The sequence below is a fragment of the Scyliorhinus torazame genome, chromosome 14 (assembly GCF_047496885.1).
Source record: "Scyliorhinus torazame isolate Kashiwa2021f chromosome 14, sScyTor2.1, whole genome shotgun sequence".
NCBI lineage: Eukaryota > Metazoa > Chordata > Chondrichthyes > Carcharhiniformes > Scyliorhinidae > Scyliorhinus > Scyliorhinus torazame.
The window spans coordinates 209,243,286-209,266,539 of NC_092720.1; the positions used below are offsets into that span (position 1 = coordinate 209,243,286).

General features: G+C 46.1%; 1 protein-coding gene across 1 annotated transcript in view; it reads left to right on the plus strand.

Moving 5' to 3' along the window:
* The window catches only part of LOC140389148 (uncharacterized), a 51,993-nt gene that overhangs the window by 5,691 nt on the left and 23,048 nt on the right, over window positions 1–23,254 (plus strand). Inside the window, exons 6-7 of the mRNA XM_072473306.1 lie at window positions 4,969–5,502; window positions 22,693–22,827. Of these exons, the coding sequence (XP_072329407.1) occupies window positions 4,969–5,502; window positions 22,693–22,827 (669 nt within the window). The remainder of the gene's footprint in view (window positions 1–4,968; window positions 5,503–22,692; window positions 22,828–23,254) is intronic.

Here is a 23,254-nt window from a genome sequence, read left to right on the forward strand (position 1 = left end):
GAGGGTGAGTGTTGGTGGATGAGAGTGTGTGTTTGGAAGATGAGGCTGAGTGTTGGGGGATGAGGGTATGTGTTTGGGGGATAAGGATGTGTGTTTGGGAGATGAGGGGGTGTGTTTGGTGGATGAGGGTGAGGTTTTGGGGGAGTAAGGTGTGTTTTTAGGGTTGGCGGTGTGTGTTTAGGGGATGAGGGTGTGTGTTTGGGAGATGAGGGTGTGCGTTTGGGTGATGAGGGTGTATGTTTGGGGATGAGGGTGTGTGTTTGGGGGATGAGGTTGCGTGTTTGGGGGATGAGGGTGTGTGTTTGGGGGATGAGGCTGTGTGTTTGGGAGATGAGGGTGTGTGTTTAGGGGATGAGGGGGTAGTTTGAGGGATGAGGGTGTGTGTTTGGGGGATGAGGGTGTGTGTTTGGGGAGCAGTGTGTGTGTTTGGGGGATGAGGGGGTGTTTGTGGATGAGGGGGTGTGGTTTTGGAATGAGAAGGTGTGTTTGGGGGATGAGGGTGTGTATTTGGAGGATGGTGGTGTGTGTTGGGGATGGCTTCTGTGTTCGGGAGAGGGGTGTGGTGTTGTGGGGTGTGTAATGTGGGTGTTTGGTGTAATTGTATGTGGGTGGTTGTTGTGTTGTTGTGTGTGTTGTGTGTGGGGTGTTGTGTTTGTGTGATGTGTAGGTGTTGTGATGTATTTGTTGGTGGTTGTGTTGTGTGTTGTGTGAATGTGTAATTGTTTTGCTGTGTGTGTGTGGTAGTGTTGTGTGTTGTGTGTGAGTGGTGTATTGGTATTGTGTGTGGTTTGTGGTCGAGTGGGTGTGTATTGTGGTGATGTAGTGTGTGTGGTTTGTGGATGAGGGGGTTGTTTTGGGGATGAGGGTGTGTGTTTGGGGATGAGGGTGTGTTTTGGGGTGATGAGGATGTATATTTGGGGGATGAGGGTGTGTTTTGGGGATGATGGCGTGTTTTGGGGGGATGAGGGGGTGTTTTGGGGGGATGAAGTTGTGTGTTTGAGGTTTGAGGGTGTGTTTTGGGGGGACAAGGGGGTGTTTTGGGGACCAGTGTGTGTGTTTGGGGAATGAGGGTGAGTGTTGGGGGATGGGGGTGTGTGTTTGGTGGATGAGGGTGTGTGTTTGGGGGATGAGGGTGTGTGTTTGGGGGATGAGGGTGTGTTTGGGAGGATGAGGGTGTGTGTTTGGAAGATGAGGGTGTGTGTGTTTGGGGGATGAGGGTGTGTTTGGGGGATGAGAGTGTGTGTTTGGGGGATGAGGGTGTGTGTTTGGGGAATGAGGTTGAGTGTTAGGGATGAGGGGGTGTGTTTGGGGGATGATGGTATGTGTTTGGAAGATGAGGGTGAGTGTTGGTGGATGAGGGTGTGTGTTTGGAAGATGAGGCTGAGTGTTGGGGGATGAGGGTATGTGTTTGGGGGATAAGGGTGTGTGTTTGGGAGATGAGGGGGTGTGTTTGGTGGATGAGGGTGAGGTTTTGGGGGAGTAAGGTGTGTGTTTAGGGTTGGCGGTGTGTGTTTAGGGGATGAGGGTGTGTGTTTGGGAGATGAGGGTGTGCGTTTGGGTGATGAGGGTGTATGTTTGGGGATGAGGCTGTGTGTTTGGGAGATGAGGGTGTGTGTTTAGGGGATGAGGGGGTAGTTTGAGGGATGAGGGTGTGTGTTTGGGGGATGAGGGTGTGTGTTTGGGGAGCAGTGTGTGTGTTTGGGGGATGAGGGGGTGTTTGTGGATGAGGGGGTGTGGTTTTGGAATGAGAAGGTGTGTTTGGTGGATGAGGGTGTGTATTTGGGAGGATGGTGGTGTGTGTTTGGGGATGAGCTTCTGTGTTCGGGAGATGAGGGTGGGTGTTTTGGGGATGAGGGTGTGTGTTTGTGGATGAGGGGGTTGTTTTGGGGATGAGGGTGTGTGTTTTGGGGATGAGGGTGTGTTTTGGGGTGATGAGGATGTATATTTGGGGGATGAGGGTGTGTTTTGGGGATGATGGCGTGTTTTGGGGGGATGAGGGGGTGTTTTGGGGGGATGAAGTTGTGTGTTTGGGGGTTGAGGGTGTGTTTTGGGGGGACGAGGGGGTGTTTTGGGGATGAGGGGGTGTGTTTGGGGGATGAGGGTGTGTGTTAGGGGGATGAGGGGATGTGTTTTGAGGGTGAGGGTGTGTGTTTGGGGGATATGGGGATGTGTTTTGGGGATGAGGGGATGTGTTTTGGGATGGCAGTGTGTGTTTGGGGGATGAGGGTGTGCATTTGGGAGATGAGCTTGTGTGCTTGGTGATGGTGGTGTGAGTTTGGGGGATGGTGGTGTGTGTTTGTGGAGGTGGGAATTGGCAATGGGATAGGGAGGGTGTTTGTGAGTGAGTGGGCAAAGGTGGTGAAAGTAGTTCAGACTGAGCGAGGTTGACTTTGAGTGGGATTCACTGGACCGATGAATTCAGTCAAAGGACACAATCGATTTTGGGGAACGTCAGTATAATCTTACTCACCAGCTCTTCCCTAGTTTGCAGTCTGGGAACGGGCTGGTTGTTGCTTGAGGAGGGCATTGGAGACTGGTGGAGGAGATGGGGGCACATCAACTGGAGAGTGTGAAAGGAAAACAAGATGTGGCGAGCAGCTGTAAGGACGATTTGTGCATCTGATGGCCGGAAAATAATTGTTACAAAACATTTCAAAGGTCCTTGGTGCCCACAGCGGGGTCCAGACACTTCACAGCAAATCAAGTAATTTTGAGGAATATTCACTGTTGGAACGCTGGAAATTAGTCAATAAAATTCACAACAGCAAAGTAGTTAAGACTATATTGTGAAACTTGTGAAGTCACCCATTTGGTGATGGTAGTTGCGAGATGAATATTGACCAGTACATTGAGATCACCAATTCATTATTTCTGATGGGGACCCCTTCAGCCCACCTCACTGGATATTTTAAAGTCTGTTTCATTGGGTGGGATTTACTCAGCTCGTGCATCACTCAATAGAAGGCCAACATTGTATTGAGTCCCCGTGAAAATTAAAGGTATAAATAATAAGTATTTTCCTAAATTTAGCACGGGAACACTGGATATCTATTTAGCAGCTGCGATTCCATTTCTAGCCGGACTTGGCCGGAACCAAATAATAGTTACTGCGTTTGATTTTGATCTCATTACTATTCCAGTTATGGTATAAATTCAAGACGTGGTAAGGATAAATTACTGCCAGTTACGTTTTGCAGAGTGTATGGAGTGTAAGGGAGACAGAGTTCTTACTATCCCAGCTGGTGTTAGGACTGAACGGGAAGATCCCGGAATGGAACCATGGCTCAAAGATCGTAACTTTTAATTTACAAAACATGGAGGGAACGAGTCACAGGACTGCTAATTATTTATTAACAACAACAGAAAAGTTATTAAACATGCAACGTTTAATTGTAATACTATACTCCTTCACACATGTGTACAGTTTTATAAATTAACACCCCACTCTGTACTGATTGGTCGAAGCCACTCAAAAGATCTTCCCTGGATTTTACAATCCCCAGATGATTGCTAAATGAGATTTTCCAAACTCCACTTCCAAAAATACAGGCTTTAAAACCTGCTTTCAACAATGCTTTCCATCAGCTATTTCTGTCAGTAATCCACTGGCGGTTTTTAAACTATCCTTTCAAACCAAGCTTCCTCTCTACTTTTAACAAGAAGTCCAGCACGAGAGTTTCCAGCTCTCCTTTCAGATTTCCTTTATCTTGAATTGCAACACGCAGGAAAATTCGACATGAACTCGGGTTCTCAGTCCCCAACAGAATACTTTTTCTTCAAAAACAGGAAATACAAACACCAAATCTTATGATTGCTTCAGATGTGTGGTTTGTCTGGAGGAAACCGCAAAGCTCTTGTCTTCCCAGCTTCGCCTTTACGGTCCATAAGAAGTATCCTATCCACAGGCAGTTCCTCTTTGATCCTTTTTACTTCAATATTCCTTGGCTTGTGGAACTTTAGATCCACAGAGTTTGCTTTTGTGCTGTACTCCATTATCTGGCTTTTCTACGTCCAGCAGAGCTCAGAGCTGTTCGCCCCCTCGCTCCACAGCCCCAAATGTTATAACTACAGCTAAGAGTGGCACGGCGGTGCAGTGATTAGCACTGCTGCCTCACGGCGCTGAGGTCCCGGGTTCGATCCTGGCCACGGGTTACTGTCCATGTGGAATTTGCACATTCTCCCCACGTCTGCGTTGGTCTCACCCCCACAATCCAAGATGTGCAGGGCAGATGGATTGGCCACACTAAATTGCCCTTTAATTGGAAAACAATAATTGGCCACTCTAAATTTATAAATAAATAAATACAGCTGAAACCAAACTCAAAAAGACATTCTTACCCTAAAGGTTCCCCTGGTTACCAAGTAATGAGTTTATGCTTCACCAAGCTTGTTTATTTTATGTAGTAGCCCCCTCTAAGCACAAAAGGAGCACAATTGGGCTGATCAAACCACCATATATATAAACACCTTTCCATAGCGTGACTCGAACGATAGATTTACCCTCCCTTACACAGAAAAACTAACTTAGCCACAGTTTAATCTATACCTAATTTCTAAAATTCAACAATACAAGTATGAATCCCGTAAAACTAGCTGTGTTTTCCTGACACAGTCAGCTCAAATTATCAACAACTTTAAGAGAGAGTTTGATGGGGATGTCTCATCTTATATACCCAAAATAGTCTGAATAGTTTGGGCTTAGTGAGTGCAATTATGTGAGCTGAGAGGAGAGATCTAAGTTGGAAATCCTCCTCTGTCCGTCACCATTTCTTCAGTAATGGGATGTGGCCACTGCTTGCACGTCCAGAATGTGCTGCTGATAACTAATTGCTCCTCTAAATGTGGCATCTTCAGAAACGCCCTCCAACTGCCTTCTCTCAGTTTCTTTCTCTCTCCCTCCTATGCCTTTGCCTACATTCTCTCCTCTCTGTCTAAATCACTGACTGTGTTATTTTAACTTTACCCCAGCTCCAGCCTCTCTGACTCTGGACCCGAGCACAGCGAATTCCCGGCTCATCCTGTCTGAGGACCGGACCAGTGTGAGACTCGGAGAAGCACGGCAGCAGCTCTCGAACAATCCACATCAGTTTGATACTTGGGTCTCTGTTATGGGATCAGAGGGATTCACATCAGGGAGACATTACTGGGAGGTGGAGGTGGGAAACAAGATTGAGTGGGTTGTGGGCGTAGCCAAAGAATCTGTCAAGAGGAAAGGGGATCTCGACCCGAAACCTGAGACCGGATACTGGGTTTTGTGGCGTGAGCACGGGAAAGACTGTTTTACCTTCACAACCCTCCCCTCGAGTCTGAAAATCCAGAAGGTCGGGGTTTACCTGGACTTCGAGGGTGGACAGGTGTCATTTTACAATGCGGACAACATGTCCCATCTCCACACTTTCACCCACACGTTCACTGAGAGAATCTTTCCTTACTTCGATACGGGACGGTGTCTCAATGGGGAAAATTCAGGATCGCTGACAATCTGCAGGATTAAAGGTCATTAACATATCCATCCATCCCATAATTTCACACCGGTTTCCTGTCTCCTGCCAGCTATAAACTGGGTTTTAGGCTCAGATGGAGAGAGAAACCAGGTTAACATTCCAGGTATAAACCCTGTATGGGAACTGGGAACTGAAGATCAGCAAGGACCTCTGTAGGGCTGGGGGGAAGGAGGAGGGCGAGAGAAGAAATAAATAGAAGCTGAATTGTAGATAGGAATTTACTGGGTAGAATGAGCTGTGAACTGCAGGAAGCCGGTGACCTTCCTGCCTGTAATGTTGCTCCACAGGCGGAATGTGGGGGTCATCGTGTTTGAGATGAATCAGTGAAACACCTCATCTGCCAAAAGCTGTCATTAAACTAGACAAACAAACAATTTATTTGAAAGCATGACAATTATTTTCTTTATTAGATCACAGAAGCTTAAAACCATGTGTGTGTTTCGTTTTCTGTTGCTCCATACTCTGGGTTCTTACAAATCCACCCACAAATTCATCGACCCTGATTATAAAATCCCTTCCAGGTCGTTGCCACCTTGAAATGGCGCGGAAGTTTCCACTGACTCGTCACCCCTCAGCACCGTGGGCACGGGTCTGATTAGGCAGCGGGATCTCCCTCTGGCTTCAGATTGGAAGTCTTGTTGAAGGTCACACTGCTTCTCCTGTCCAGCTGTTCCTGCAATGTTAACCTTCAAATATTATTTCAATTCCCTTTTAAACTTTGCTATTGAAACTACTTACTCCACCCTTCAGACAGATTTATCCAGTTCATATCATGTTCCATAAAACACAGTTCTCGTAACTCCTCTGGTTCTTTTGCCAACACTGAAACCCATCTCTGCACCTCCACTGCCTCTCTCTGCTTCTGATAGTCTGCCTCGGCAGCAACCTAGGCCAGACCTGCCTGGTTTGGATTTCTCAGTCAGCACACCAAGCAGTACTCGGTCATTCTGATTTAGGCACAGCAGCTCGATGAACCAGCCATTTCTGTTTCTGTGTGCAGGGTGTTTGGGTATCAGGAGTCCTCTAATCTGTTCAATCTGGTCGCTTATTGAGGTAGGAGTTTAGTTAGAAAATGCATATCTTCAGATAAAGTTACATTGTAATCCAAGGAGGACCTAGCCACACACATGATTTAACCTATTGTCTTACTTGCAGTTCAGTGACATGTTTTGTTTTATAATCCTCATATGAAGCATTGAGACTTTATATGTTAATTGCACCAGATAATGACTTGTTTTGTTTTACGATGCTACTGTTTTACTTTTGTAATAAGCAAATAGACCACTGTGCCTTTCACATTCCTGTAACCAAAGCAAAGTGGGCGTAGCAGGGGTAGGGGGAGAATTAAAAATAGTCCTGGATAATATACCCAATAAAGTGAAAAGATAGCCCACCTTAGAATATTCAATTTGTTTCTGGTCATGATACTGTAGAAGCATGTTAGCACAGTGGTTAGCACAACTGCCTCAGTGCGCCTTGCTCTTTGTGGAGCTTGCACATTCTCTTCATGATCTGCGTGGGCTTCCTCCGACTGCTCCGGGTTCCTCCCACAGTCCAAAGGTGTGCAGTTTAAGTGGCAAAGATTGTATAAACAGTATAACATAATTCTCATTTGTACAATGTAACTGCTGTTCAAACACTGTAATGTAACACTTATGCTGAATAAAGTTTAAAAGTTGTCAGCATTATCTACCAATGTTGAATCAAAGGTTTATGAAACAGAAAACTTAATAACCAACCAAGAATACATAGATTAGCATATCAAATTTTATTGGGCATTTTAACATTTGGTTAGAAGAATATACTTAATTTCCGATTAAACAACATTTAAAGTAAAACTCTGAATAAAAGTTACATAGACTTAGTTCCCCTGCTCATGTTTAGGACAACAGGCAGCAAGACTCCACAACCAGCTATAGATCATCACAACCTCTTTCATTATCTCCTGCTCTTGCATGTCCTCCTTCAATGCACTTCACCAGGTCTTCCGTGGCTGGGCCCATCTCCCTTTCCAGGCACCAGAAATGACAATGGCACACCCAGCACTGTCGACCCTGCAAAGTCCTCATTCTAACATCTGGGGGTTTGTGCCAAAGTTGGGAGAGATATCTCACAGACTAGCGGCACAGTGGTATACAGTCGGGAGGGAGCCCTGGGAGTCCTCAATATCGACTCTGAACCCCATGAAGTCTCATGGTTTCAGGTTAAACATGGGCAAGGAAGCCTCCTGCAGATTACCAGGTATCAACCACCATCATCTGATGGATATGTACTCTGTGTTGAACATCACTTGGAGGAAGCACCGAGGGTGGCAAGAGTGCAAAATATGCTCTGGGTGGGGGTCTTCAATGTCCATCACCAAGGGTGTCTCGGTATTACCACCACAGACCGAGCTTGCTGGGTCCTAAAGGACATAGCTGCTAGACCTGGACTGCAGCAGGCGGTGAGGAAACCAACAAGAGGGGAAAATATACTTGACCTCATCCTCACCAATCTGTCTGCTGCAGAGGCATCTGTCCATGACAGTATTGGTAGAAGTGACCACCACATAGTTCTTGTGGCGACAAAGTCCAGTCTTTTCATTGAGGATACCCTCCATCGTGTTGTGTGACACTACCACCGTGCTAAATGGGATAGACTTCGAACAGATCTCGCAACTCAAGAGGGGTTGTGGGCCATCAGCTGCAGCAGAATGGTATTCAACCACAAACCACAAAAATTTCCATCCTTAATGATGGAGGAGTCGAGCACATATGTACAAAAGACAAGGCTGAGGCATTCGCAACAACCTTCAGCTCGAAGTGCCGAGTGGATGATCCATCTTAGTCTCCTCCAGAAGTCCCCAGCAACACAGATGTCAGTCTTCAGCCAATACGATTCACTCCATGTGATATCGGGAAACAGCTGGAGGCACTGGACACTGCAAAGGCTATGGGTCCTGATAATATTCCAGTATTAGTACTGAAGACGTGCTCCAGAACTTGCCTCACCCCTAGCCAAGCTGTTCCAGTACAGCTACAACACTGGCAGCTATCCGGCACTGTGGAAAATTGCCCAGGTGTGTCCTGTACAAAAGAAACAGGACTAATCCAACCCACCCTATCAGTCTACTCTCCATCATCAGCAAAGTGATGGAAGGAGTCATCAACAGTGCTATCAAGTGGCACTTACTCGGCAATAACCTACTCACGGACGCTCAGTTTGGGTTTCGCTCAGCTCCTGACCTCATTACAGCCTTGGTTCAAACATGGACGAAGAGCTGAATGCCAGAGGTGAGGTGAGAGTGACTGCCCTTGACATCAAGGCAGCATTTGATCAACAATTTACGCCCACACCCCGTAAATGGATAAAAAAAGTTCTATTTAATCTGGTTAAGACAACTGTTTCAAAGTATTTTTCAATGGAATATGTGTTGATGCTTTGTTAATTTGAAATGTCACATTCGACTGGCCACATTGATCACTTCATGTAGTTTTTCTCTGCCAGGTAGCTGAGCAGGTCTGGAACCTGTTCTTCTACATTGCCAAAGCATTTTCTCATGTTACTTAACACGTAACAGATCAAATCTTCAGACACCCCATTGTCCAAATATCATGCCACACATGCCGTTCAATGAAAACCATGATGGGGCTTTTTGGTAATTTTACTAAAAGGTCACAGGAGTATCTGAATATCTTTGCTTTTATCTCGCTGCATGTTTCAAATTCCTCAGATCATAGCCAGAACATTAACTGCAGTTATATCACAATGTTAATAGGCAAGGATGCATCCATCTCCTGTACGTCGCTATCAATTTACACATCTCATCCACACTTTCCAGATTTCAGTTTAATGGAACTGAACACCAGGTCGATGTATTCATTGAATGACACCAAGGGTGGCTTATTCCAATTTCCATGTCGTGGTGTAACTTTCCTCTCTCTATCTTCTGTTCGAAGTGGGGCTTTCCAATGATTGCTATTCTATTCTTATTCATGAACTCTGAACACTTTTATAGACGGTTCAATATTCTCACAATTCGGCGCTTTAACATCAGCCACAGAAGGGTTTGTAATCAATTCTGAACTTCATGTTGTTCTGCTCACAAGTATTTTGTCTCAAAAGATAACAAATAAAGTCGTATATTTGAACAAACACAGACTTGAGACAAAATCTTTAGCGTGGAAAGCATTAGTTTCACTGTGTTCTTGCAAAAGGGTGGAGCAAGCATGCGCAATTCTGTCAAGTTGACATTTTTTGTCAAATGTTTTTCAATGGAAAAAGGACAGACCCCAGTTTAACCTGTTTCCCCCAGTTAATTTTTTTATTAACGCTGCTCAATTTTTTTTTCTTCCGGTGCCTATACAACTGACTTTTATAAAATTGAAGAAAAGTTAAATGAAAGAAAAAGTAAACTTTCATAATTAGACAAATGGGTGGATTTCCTCCGGGTGCTCCGGTTTCCCCCCACAGTCGAAAGATGTGCAGGTGAGGTGGATTTTGGCCAGGCTAAATTACCCTTAATTTCCAAAATGTTAGATGGGGCTACTGGGTTACGGAGATGAGGTGGACGCGTGGGTTTAAGTGGGATACTCTTTCAAAAAAACAGGATGGTGCAGACTCGATGGGCCAAATGGCCTCCTTCTGCAGTGTAAATTCTACAATTCTATGATTCTAAATTTTTCAAACTTTTTGGACTAAGGGTAATTAATGAAGGTGGAGCGTCCCACAGTTTGTAGCTCCAAAACAGAACTTCAAAGCTTCAACACTGAAGTTTATCTTTTGTGAAGCACATGCTGTCCTGCCTTTAACAATTGTTTCAGTACATTCTCATTCACAGGTGTTGGGTGTCTTAAAAAATATTAAGTTAGATAAGTCCCCAGGGCCTGATGGGATCTACTCCAGAATACTGAAGGAGGCTGGAGAGGAAATTGCTGAGGCCTTGACAGAAATCTTTGGATCCTCGCTGTCTTCAGGGGATGTCCCGGAGGACTGGAGAATAGCCAATGTTGTTCCTCTGTTTAAGAAGGGTAGCAAGGATAATCCCGGGAACTACAGGCCGGTGAGCCTTACTTCAGTGGTAGGGAAATTACTGGAGAGAATTCTTCGAGACAGGATCTACTCCCATTTGGAAGCAAATGGACGTATTAGTGAGAGGCAGCTCGGTTTTGTGAAGGGGAGGTCGTGTCTCACTAACGTGATAGAGATTTTCAAGGAGGTCACTAAGATGATTGATGCAGGTAGGGCAGTAGATGTTGTCTATATGGACTTCAGTAAGGCCTTTGACAAGGTCCCTCATGGTAGACTATTACAAAAGGTGAAGTCACACGGGATCAAGGGTGAGCTGGCAAGGTGGACACAGAACTGGCTAGGCCATAGAAGGCAGAGAGTAGCAATGGAGGGATGCTTTTCTAATTGGAGGACTGTGACCAGTGGTGTTCCACAGGGATCAGTGCTGGGACCTTTGCTCTTTGTAGTATATATAAATGATTTGGAGGAAAATGTAACCGGTCTGATTAGTAAGTTTGCAGACGACACAAAGGTTGGTGGAATTGCGGATAGCGATGAGGACTGTCGGAGGATACAGCAGGATTTAGATTGTCTGGAGACTTGGGCGGAGAGATGGCAGATGGAGTTTAATCCGGACAAATGTGAGGTAATGCATTTTGGAAGGTCTAATGCAGGTAGGGAATATACAGTGAATGGTAGAACCCTCAAGAGTATTGAAAGTCAAAGAGATCTAGGAGTACAGGTCCACAGGTCATTGAAAGGGGCAACACAGGTGCAGAAGGTAGTCAAGAAGGCATACGGCATGCTTGCCTTCATTGGCCGGGGCATTGAGTATAAGAATTGGCAAGTCATGTTGCAGCTGTATAGAACCTTAGTTAGGCCACACTTGGAGTACAGTCTTCAATTCTGGTCGCCACACTACCAGAAGGATGTGTGAGGCTTTAGAGAGGGTGCAGAAGAGATTTACCAGAATGTTGCCTGGTATGGAGGGCATTAGCTATGAGGAGCGGTTGAATAAACTCGGTTTGTTCTCACTGGAATGAAGGAGGTTGAGGGGAGACCTGATAGAGGTATACAAAATTATGAGGGGCATAGACAGATTGGATAGTCAGAGGCTTTTCCCCAGGGTAGAGGGGTCAATTACTAGGGGGCACAGGTTTAAGGTGAGAGGGGCAAGGTTTAGAGTAGATGTACGAGGCAAGTTTTTTACGCAGAGGGTAGTGGGTGCCTGGAACTCGCTACCGGAGGAGGTAGTGGAAGCAGGGACGATAGGGACATTTAAGGGGCATCTTGACAAATATATGAATAGGATGGGAATAGAAGGATACGGACCCAGGAAGTGTAGAAGATTGTAGTTTAGTCGGGCAGCATGGTCGGCACGGGCTTGGAGGGCCGAAGGGCCTGTTCCTGTGCTGTACATTTCTTTGTTCTTTGTTCACACATAAAGGTTTTCTTTCACTCTGCAACTTCAAAGTTTCATTGACTTTTTGAGCACAGGAGGTGTCACCATTTCAGACAACCCAAAGATGTACAGGGTAGGTGACTTGGCCATGCAAAACTGCCCCTTAATTGGAAACAAAATAAAAAGGAGAAAAGATGTTTAAATTAACACAAATGATTAATAAAGCTTCTTCCACTTGCATTTTTTAAATACTCCTGATCTTTGTGAGTGATTTACTTTTTTCACAAAGGTTTGACAGTGCGCCCAAATTTCTCTGAAATGGATAGAGATAATCCTTCATGGGAGCATCGACTGGGCTCCTAATATTTTCAAGTTTGGCCATTTTCCACACTTATTTTTATAGATTGTGAATACACCTGACACAGTCTCAGAAATTGCTTGGTATTTCATGGTCATCAGAGTTGGATGGTTCATACTCCTCTCAAGAGCCAGAAAACAAACTTAGGCACGGTCCGTGATAGGGCCATGACATGGATAATGGTAAGAAGTCTTACAACACCAGGTTAAAGTCCAACAGGTTTGTTTCGATGTCACTAGCTTTCTGAGCGCTGCTCCTTCCTCAGGTGAATGAAGAGGTATGTTCCAGAAACATATATATAGTCAGATTCCAAGATGCCAGACACTGCCTGGAATGCGAGCATTAGCAGGTGATTAAATCTTTACAGATCCAGAGATGGGGTAACCCCAGGTTAAAGAGGTGTGAATTGTGTGTAGCCAGGACAGTTGGTAGATTTCGCAGGCCAGATGGTGGGGGATGAATGAAATGCGACATGAATCACCGGTCCCGGTTGAGGCGACACTCATGTATGCGGAACCTGGCTATAAGCTTCTGCTCGGCGATTCTGCGTTGTCGCGCGTCCTGAAGGCCGCCTTGGAAAACGCTTACCCGGAGATCAGAGGCTGAATGCCCTTGACTGCTGAAGTGTTCCCTGACTGGAAGGGAACATTCCCGCCTGGTGATTGTCGCGCGATGTCCGTTCATTCGTTGTCGCAGCGTCTGCATGGTCTCGCCAACGTACCACGCTTCGGGACATTCTTTCCTGCAGCGTATGAGGTAGACAACATTGGCCCTTGCCCCTCCTGCCCCTTGTCCACTTCTGCCCCATGCCCCCTCCATGAAAGTTGCCCACCCCTCGCCTACCGTTCCTGCGCTCCTGCCCCCACGGCTCCGTCAGGCCCGACAAGTACGTGGCCCTGGAGTGTGAGATGGTGGGCACGGGGCAGGGGGCAGGAGGAGCGAGTTGGTCCGGTGCAGCATCACTGGCTACGATGGAGACCTGCTCTACATCCTCCCGCTGAAGCCGATCGCCAGAGCCGCCAGAGTGGGATTCGCCAGCAGCACATACGAAAGGCCACGCCCTTCAAGCCGGCACAGAAAGAGATATTAAACCAAAGAGAAAATACTGGAAAATCACAGCAGGTCTGGCATTATAGGGAGAGAAAAGAGCTAACGTTTCGAGTCCAGATGTCCCTTTGTCAAGAGATATTAACGGTCCTTTGTGACAAGAGTTTGCTTGGTCACGCAGTGCACAATTATTTCCACCCGCAGTTGATGACCGGGGACACCTCGAGAATCCCATTCTTGAACCGAAAGGCAGGATTTCCCCCAGGATGAAGTAGTCTCACTGAAAAGACTGACAAAGGCCCTGCTTCAGCGAGACATCCAGGTGGGGAAACATGGCCACTCGTCGCTCCAAGACGCCCGGGCCACAATGGAGCTGTCCAACCTGGCTCAGTTGGGGCGTGAGGCCGCCCCACTGCCCAGCCAGAAGAAACCGGCGAGGGAGGGTGGGATGCCGGAGAGGAGAATATGAAAGGACAGTGGCCGGTAAAATAAAGGAAAATCCTTAGTTGCTTTACAAGTCCATTTAAGGGTAAAAGGGTAACTAGGGATGATAAGGGCCCATTAAGGACCAGAATGGTAATTTGTGTGTGGAGCGGGAGGACATAGGTAGGGTTCTAAATTAATACTTTGTGTCAGTGTTCGCTAGTGAGAGGGACGGTGTGGGTACAGAAATCAGATAGAACGACTGTGATAAAATTAGCGAAGTTGACATCGATTTTGAGTGCTCTGGCAGGCTTATAAATTGGCAAATCTCCAGAGGCAGATGAAATGTATCCCAGATTGTTGAGTGGGGCAAGGGAGGGAATAGGGGTGCTGGCAATCATTTTCAATTCCGCTCTGGCAACAGGAGAGGTGCCAGAGGACTGGAGGATAGTCAGTGTGGTACCATGAAGGAATAAACCAGGAAACTACAGACCAGCCAGTCTAACATATTGGATGTAATTCTGAGCGACAGAATTAATCTGTATTTGGAGAGGTAGGAATGAATCAAAAAAGTCAGCATGGTTTTGTAAAGGGGAGGTCATGTCTGACCAACTTGACAGAATTTTTCGAAGGGGGCAATACATCTGACATAATCTACTTGGACTTCAGCAAGGATTTTGATAAGATTCCACATGGGAGACTGATAACGAAGGTAAGAACCCATGGGATCCAAGGAAATTTGGCAAATTTAATCTGGAATTTGCTGAGTGGCAGGAAGCAGAGGATGATGTCTGAGGTGTACTTTTCTGACTTGAAGCCCGTGTCAAGTAGGGTCCCGAAGGGATCAGTGTTGGGGCCCTTGCTGTTTGTGGTTTATATATAGATTTAGACTTGAATGTGGGAGGGTTGATCAGTAAGTTTGCGGATGATACGGAAATTAGTGGGGCGGTAATTAGAGAGGAGGACAGCCTTAGATTACAGGAGGATATAGATGGACTGGGCAGTGGCAAAGGGAGTTCAATCTAGATAAGTGTGAGGTGATGCACTTCGGCAGGACAAACAAGGCAACGGAATACAGGATGAATGGCAGGACCCTGGGACGTACTGAGGATCAGAGGGACCTTGTTGTGCATGTACACCAGTTCCTTAAGGTAGGAGGGCAGGTGTATACAGTGGTTAAGAATGCATATGGTATATTTGCCTTTATTAGCCAAGGCTTAGAGTTTAAGAGCAGGGAGGTTATGCTGGAACTGTATAAAATGTTGATTAGGCCGCAGTTACAGCATTGTGTGCAGTTCTGCAATCCACATTGTAGAAGGGATGCAATAGCCCTGGAAAGGGTGCAGAGGAGATTTACCAGCATGTTGCTTGGACTGGAGAGTTTTAGCTGTAAAGGGACATTGGATAGACTGGGGTTGTTTTCCTTGGAGTACAGGAGACTGAGCAGGAACATGATTGAAATATATAAAATTATGAAGAGGATGGGTGGAGTGGACAAGGAGCAACGTTTTTCCTTGGTTGAGGGATCGATGACCAGGGGGCATCGATTTAAGGTAATTGGCAGAAGGTTTAGAGGGGATGTGAGGAAAACCTTTCCACCTAGAGGGTGGTGCGAGTCTGGAAGTCACTGCCTGAAAACGTTGAAGGCAGAGACCCTCATAACATTGAAAAAGTATTTAGATGTGCAGTTGTGATGCCAACAGCAATGTCGACACAAGGAGAACACTCGGGACCCTATTAACCGTGTTGACGTCAGTGGTGAGCTATTAACGGAGCTTCTTGAAGTTGTAGCTTATAAATTTTATCAGTGGTCGAATATGGGAAAGGACAGGCTATCTTCACTTATCATGCTGTCTGTCGAAAATGATGTGACTCCTTATCTTGGTGAACAATGTTTTATTTTCATCATTATCGTTATTTATTAGTTCAGTGTTTACTGTTTAGATTATTTGCCAGTTAGCTGCAAAGTTATTCTTATGATTCTTTATAATTTAAATAATAAACTTCTGAGATTAGTTTTATTTCTGAAACTTTTACTAAATATTCCTACAAACAACTCAAAGGGCATCAAAATACAAATTTCTCCTGAAAGAGCATAACCCTCAAACCTGTTTAACTCTCAAACCTGTTTAACCCTCAAACCTATTTAACCCTCAAACCTGTTCTGTCTTTCAGTGAGACATTGGCTGAGCTATGATCTAACTCCAGATACTCGCCTTTCCCATTTACCTTTGCTTGACAAACTTCTCCCTATCTCGGATTTGAAACTCCATTCGATCCAGCATCAGTTGCCATCTGGGGAAGGGAGTTGCAGACTTCTATCATCCTCTTTAACTTGAAATATTTCCTCATTTCACTCCTGTAAGGTCTGGCTCTCATTTCCTGAATAATCTTCATCTTTTCTTACTTTGTCATTTACTCCTTCCGGCTCCTCCAGTACCTTTTGTCATTTATCTTCAATGTGCACAGACCTGTCTTCAGGTAACTAACTCCATCATCATTCCCACACTCATCACTACCCACAGGCAGAATCTCCGTGCACCTTCCCAACTCCATCTTTATCCTAACCACGTTCTCTAGGATCTGAACTACCACCTTCTCCATGACTGGGTCTCTGTATTGGGTGTCAGTGCTTGAATTAATGGAATTATGGGACAGGCTCAGGGGGCTGAATGGCCTCCTCCTGTTCCTGTAGTTTCACATTGTTGTGCCTGTCTCACTGTCTTTACAAGTGTTCTTCCTGGTGTCGATACATCCTCTATTATTTTCTGTGTTTGGTTTTCCCCAGCACTTATTCCTGTTTCTTGCTGACCCTGTGCCTATCGGTACAAATTCCTGCCACAGCTCTCCAGTGATTCACCCTCAATATTGAGCACCAGCCCATCCACTTCACTGAACCTTTACTCGATTATTCCTGTATTATTCACTCACCTTTTCGAATTCGTTTTATAATCGCTTCCTTCCATTAATTCACATCCACTCCTGTCCAAGACCCAAAACTTTCCCTTCAGCTTCTTGGCAGCTGAGATCAGCAATTTGCTGAACATTTTACTATTGACTCTCGTCCTCCTTCACGCTGCAAAGTCGAGGATTTTTTACTCTATTTGTGGACGGCCATCAGTTTACTGTGTGTTAACATTTGTGTTTTTGTTTATTTCAGGAGAGTACATCCGACGGCACCGTTTCCAAAAATAACTGAGCAACATTATAAAATAACAGATTGAAGTGTTTGTTTTATTTTCTGTTATTAAATATTTCATATTTACATAATTAGTGAAGCAGACTATCAGCCAATCCCAGCAGAAGGCAGTCTGTCTCTGGGAGCGTTTACAGGATGCACCAAGTATGGAGAATGGAGACGTGTCATAGACCTTCTCAAACCTGGTACCGAGATCTTTTCCTGTTTTCTTATTTACCCCAGAAACTCCTCAAGTGTCCTCATCTACTGAATTTAAGACAAGAATGTAAATATTATTCATACTGACTTAAAATGAGAAATAAATGAAATGGTGGCTTTTATTTCATGGATTTGAATGTAAATAATAATGAAAAATGTTTCAGAAAGAAAAGAGGAAAGAAACATTTTGCTCTCCGATCGAGCAATCAGCACAGTGAAGGTTCACTCGATTGGTTCCTGCTCTGAAACGGTTGTTCTGTGATAATAGGCTGAGTAAATTGGGCCAAAACTCTCTGGAGTTTAGACGAATGAGAGATGATCTCACTGAAACATACAGTATTCGGGGCTGGGAATCTCGATCATTGGGAAACAGTTTCAGGATAAGGGGAAAGTCATTTAGGACTGAGAACATTCAAATTAGGAGTCGGCCATTCAGCCCTGTTCTGTCATTGGATGGGATTGTGACTGATCTGATTGTGACCTTAACTCCACATTCCTGTCTATGTCCGATTATCCTTTCACTCCCTCGTCTATCTATTTCTACCTTTAAAATATTCAATGACTCTGCTTCCACTGCTGTCGGGGAAAGGCGGTTTCAAAGACGAGCGACCCTCTGAGAAAATGTTTCTCCTCGTCTCAGTCCTAAATGGAAGACCCCTTATTTTTAAAATGTGCCCCGAGTGCAAGTCGCTCCCCGGAGTGTAAACATCTTTTCACCATCCTCGTCATGTCCCCTCAGGATCTTATATTATTCAATAGGTTCACCTCTCAATCTTCAAATCTTCAGTGGGTACAGGTCAAAACTCCACAGAATCCCTGTAGTGCACAAGGAGGCCATTTGGCCCAGCGAGCTTGCACCGAACCTCCGAAGGAGTAACTTACCCAGGCCCATTCCCCTGCCCTAGCCCTGTAACCCCACCTAACCTGCACATCGTCAGACACTTAGCATGGCAAATCCACCTAACCTGCACATCTTTGAACTGTGGCAGGAAACTGGAGCACCCGGGGGAAACCCCCGCAGACACAGGGAGAAAGTGCAAGCTCCACACACAGTCACCAAAGGCTGGAATGGAACCTGGGTCCCTGGTGCTGTGAGGCAGCAGTGCTAACCACTATGCCAAGATGCCGCCTTGTTTAACCTTTCCTCCCAAGATATCACAACTACCCCAATCCCACGTAGCCGTCCACTACGACAGATTTGTATTACTAAAGAGGAAAAAATGGATTTGAAGGGTGTGGAACATGAGGAAAATTGAAAACATTAGATAACTAATTGAAGTAAATTAGACAGTAATGATGCACATATGGAATGTGTTCAGAAAACCACCAGGAGTGAGAGATGTGAGGCCAGAATTTCTCCATCAATGTGATGTCAGTGGTTGATTGATACATTTTCACCAAAAGGAAGGATTACGGTGTTGAGTGCTCAGTGGTGGAGTTTCCCCACCGCCTGTCCTTTACCACCGTGCTGCCCTGGTGAGATTTCTGGGATGTAATTACTCATCAAACCCTCTTTTCAGAGTAACTGCTGCTTCTGTTTTATACTTTAATAACAGGGCTCGGCAGTAAAGGTGTTTGCACTGATTCATCTCAAACACTGTGATTATCCACCACCTTCCGACTGTGCAACAACATTACAGGACCCTTTGTACATCAATGTTTCCCAATCTGTCACCATTGCAATAATTATCTGCCATCTGTTTTTCCTACTGAAGTGGTGAGCTTCACACTTATCCACGTTATACTGCAGCTGCCATGTATTTGCCCACTCACTCAACTTGTCCAAATCGCCTTGAAGCCTCTTTTTAAAAAAAAAGTATTTTTATTAAGATTTTGCAGAATTTTTCAAGATAAAACAGGAGTAACAATAATCACAAAACAAACTAGAGTGAACATTAACATAGTGCAAAGAGAGAATAGAGAGAATATACAACAACAATTAAATAGACATTCCCCTACGTGACTCAGTCTTCCCACACCATCCCAATGAATCACTCCCCCCGCCCCCACACACACACAGATTGCTGCTGCTGACATTTTAATTTTCCCTGAGAAAGTCGACGAATGGCTGCCACCTCCGAGAGAACCCTAGCGTAGACCCTCTTAAGGCCAACTTTATTTTCTGGAGGCTGAGAAACCCAGCCATGTTGTTAACCCAAGTCTCTACACTCGGGGGCTTCGAGTCCCTCCACATTAATAAAATCCATCTCCGGGCTTCTGGGGAGGCAAAGGCCAAGACGTTGGCCTCTTTCGCCCCCTGATCTCCCGGGTCTTCAGATACACCAAAGATCGCTGTCTCTGGACTTGGCACCACCTGTGTGTTAGGCACCTTGGACATTGCCCTCGTGAACCCTTGCCAGAACTCTCTAAGCTCCAAACATCCCCAAAACATGTGGACATGGTTTGCAGGGCTGCCCTTGCACCTCACACAACTGTCTTCTACCCCAAAAAACTTGCTCATTCTCACTGCCATCATGTGTGCCCAGTGGACCCTGGTATATTGTAGTCTACACCCCCCCCCCCCCCCCCCGCGGGACTACCCACCCACCCACCGCCGACGAGCCACCGCCCTTTTTTGGCCAACCTCGAGTCCGCGCCCTTCGCTTCATCCATCTGGTGACCTGATCTATTATCACTAAACATGGAACATTCAGTGCAGAAGGAGGCCATTCGGCCCATCAGAGTCTTCACCGACCCACGTAAGCCCTCACTTCCACCCTATCCCCGTAACACAATAACCCCTCCTAATCTTTTTGGTCACTGAGGGCAAATTTTTTATCATGTCCAATCCACCTAACCTGCACGTCTTTGGACTGTGGGAGGAAACCGGAGCACCCGGAGGGAACGCACGCACACACGGGGAGAACTCCGCACAGGCAGCGGCCCAGCGGGGAATCGAACCTGGGACCCTGGCGCTGTGAAGCCACAGTGCTAACCACTGTGCTACCGTGCTGCCCAATCCCTCTTTCACTCTGATGGAGATAATGAACCGGTGAGATCGGTTTGTGTGTGTTCCCAGGGTCCCTAGGACGGGGTTGGTGGTGAATTTTTATTGCCGTTGCTTTTCCAGGGTTATATTGGGCACAGGTAATAACTGGGCTGTGTCCCTTCCTAACCCCTCCCACCACCAGCACCGGCCCATCAGGCCCAACAAGTTATTCCGGCCGTTGTGTTGTTTCCCGTGGGAAACTCCCAGTAACAGTTTCTGATACTTTTCGGGGCAACTACCTTTCCTTCTTCCCTCCAGACCCCATCACTATCTGGGATTGCTCCCCATTCCCCCACTCTGCCTTTGAACTATTGTGTCCATTCAGTATATTCACTTCTGTCAGGCTGGAGACAGCTACACTGTCCTCTCCCTCCGCTTCTTCCTGTGCCGCTGTCTCTGTGGCTGCTCTGTCTGTCTGATCATTTCCTGTCTGTTCAGGGCTTTGCATTCTCCTGTGGCCTTTGATTTTAATAACTGCCGCCTCCTCTGTCTCTTGAATGTTTGGGTAAGTTCTCGATCAGTGTTTCCTGTGGGAGCGGCTGCCCACCAGAGCTGACGTCCCCTCGCCCACTCCGGGCTCCCGCACAGTCATGTCCTGCACCAAAGGCACAGCGGCTCTCGGTGCAGACATTGACTCGCCTGCCCCTGGATAGTCTCAATGCTTCTATCAGGACCGCTAACTCTGCTCCTTGGGCTGATTTATTGGCCGCTAACCGGCCGCTTGCCTTCAGGAACCCACCTTGGGCTACTGCCCATCCTGTTCCCGGGTCCCCGGCTGTTATTTTCCGGGATCCATCCACAAATAACGTTATCTCCGCCCCTTCCAGGAGTCCCTGCCTCACTCTGTCCACTTCCTCATCCCCTGTCTCTGTATCGCAAACATGATCCTCGCCTTCAACATTCAGATATCCTGGGGGTGATTCCCATCATCCCTGACTGTGGTCATCCGGCCATTGGGGGGCAGTAGCAGACTCGCCCATTGAGCTCTTCTGACATCAGACCCGGGCTTCAGCCTCCCCAGATTGACCATTTGCACGATGCCATGTCCCGTGTGTCAGACTATTTCCGCCAGCACCGTGAGCGGTTCCCTCCCTTTCACTGGGCAGGCTGCACAGTCCATTGCTGGAATGGATCTGCTCAGCCCCACAGCGACTGCCGATCGCGGGTTCGAGTAATAAGCTGCAGCTCGCTCCCAGTGTCCGTGTTGCTGCCTCACTACAGCAATGTAGTCATTCCTGTTGTTGGGACAGTATCAATGGAATGGGCCACTCAAATCTGGCAGCACTAACGCTGGAGCTGTTGCCATTCGCTGTTTAAGAGGGTAAATGTCCCCTCACACTCCTCTGTCCATTCTGCCCTTTGTCATTCCTCACTTGAAGCTCGGCACCAAATTGAAGAGGGAAAACATTGACTAGGTATTTGACTGTAGTGTGCTTCATCCTCACTCTCTTGGGAGACCAGACGAAGACTTTTAGAGTTACCAAAACTAGTTTTTTATTTCTCAAGCTATTGCGAGGACTTTCGACATTCCCATTCGGACATTAAAACTCCCGATTTAATGATAATACAGATAGTTATACCTCAATATATGATTGAGAAATTAGCACATACCAATCATTTATGACTAGTTATCTATGTCCAACTATGACTATCGATTGAAGTTACATCATGCATAGTATATAAAAATAATTAACCAATCATATTAAAGGTCCATTAATTAAACTATCCAATCATTACAAATGTTTCTCGAAATTAGAAAATATCGGTAATCCATTATGAAAATGGCTTATTGTCACAAGTCGGCTTCAAATGAAGTTCCTGTGAAAAGCCCCTCGTCACCACCTTCCGGCGCCTGTTCAGGGAGGCTGGTACGGGAATCGAACCGTGCTGCTAGCCTGCCTTGGTGTGCTTTAAAAGCCAGCGATTTAGCCCAGTGTGCTAAACCAGCTGGGGTGTAGCCATCATTCATGTTTTCTCCCTATTGCTCTCAGCAGACATACTGTGCCATCACAATGGTACCTTGTTACACATTGCCGAATAGAGCTTGAATTGTAACTGGCCTCTCAATGCTACATTGTGGGCTGGATTCTCCGTTGGCAGATCCTCCCTTTTGCCGGCAGCGCAATCACGCCCGTGCATTTCCCAACAGCGTGGGGGTGCCCACAATGGGAAACCCCATTGGCTGGCTGCTGGGACTGAGACTCCCACTACCGGCGGGGCGCGCCGCACCAGTAAACGGGTGCCTCAGGACAGAGGATCCCGCCTCTTTGTAATATCTGATACACTTGTTAGAAGAAATCAGCTTCCTCAGTAAAATGGGGAAAGTGTAGGTTTTAAAATGGTTGCAGTATAATAATATCTAAGGATGTCCAAAATGTTGGTTTAGCACAGTGGGCTACAGAGCTGGCATGTAATGCAGAACAAGGCCAGGAGCACGGGTGCAATTCCCGTACTGGCCTCCCCGAATAAGAGCCAGAATGTGGCGACTAGGGGCTTTTCACAGTAACTTCTTTGAAGCCGACTTGTGACAATAAACGATTATTATTACGATTATTAAATTGTCCTCTTCACTCTGAATAACAGCTGCTCTGGTCATGTGTTTCTTTGCTGTGTTCAAATTGACTGATGTTCTTCCCAACAGTAGCTTGTACCAACTTACTGATAATGGTTCTATGTTACCGGTATTAGCTAAGGTGGTTCCATTATTCAAGAAGCGAAGTAGGGATAAACCAGGGGATTGCAGGCCAGTGAGTCTAACATCAGTGATTGGAAAATATTCTGAGGGACAGAATTAATCTCCATTTGGAGAAGCAAGGATTAATCAAGGATAGTCAGCACGGCTTTGTCAGGGGGATCATGTCAAACAAATTTGATTGTATATTTTGCGGAGACGTCTCAGTGTGTAGGTGAGGGCAGTGTAGTTGATGTAATCTACATGGATTTCAGTGAGGCTTTTGACAAGTTCTCACATGAGAGACTGATCAAGAAGATAAGAGCCAATGGGATCCAGAGCAATTTGGTAAAATGAATTTAAAGATTGGGTTATTGGGAAGAAGGTAGAGGGTGATGGTCAAACATTGTTTATGTGACCCAGGCTTCCTGGGTCCACCTGTGTTCCACAGGGATAAATGATGGATCCCTTCCT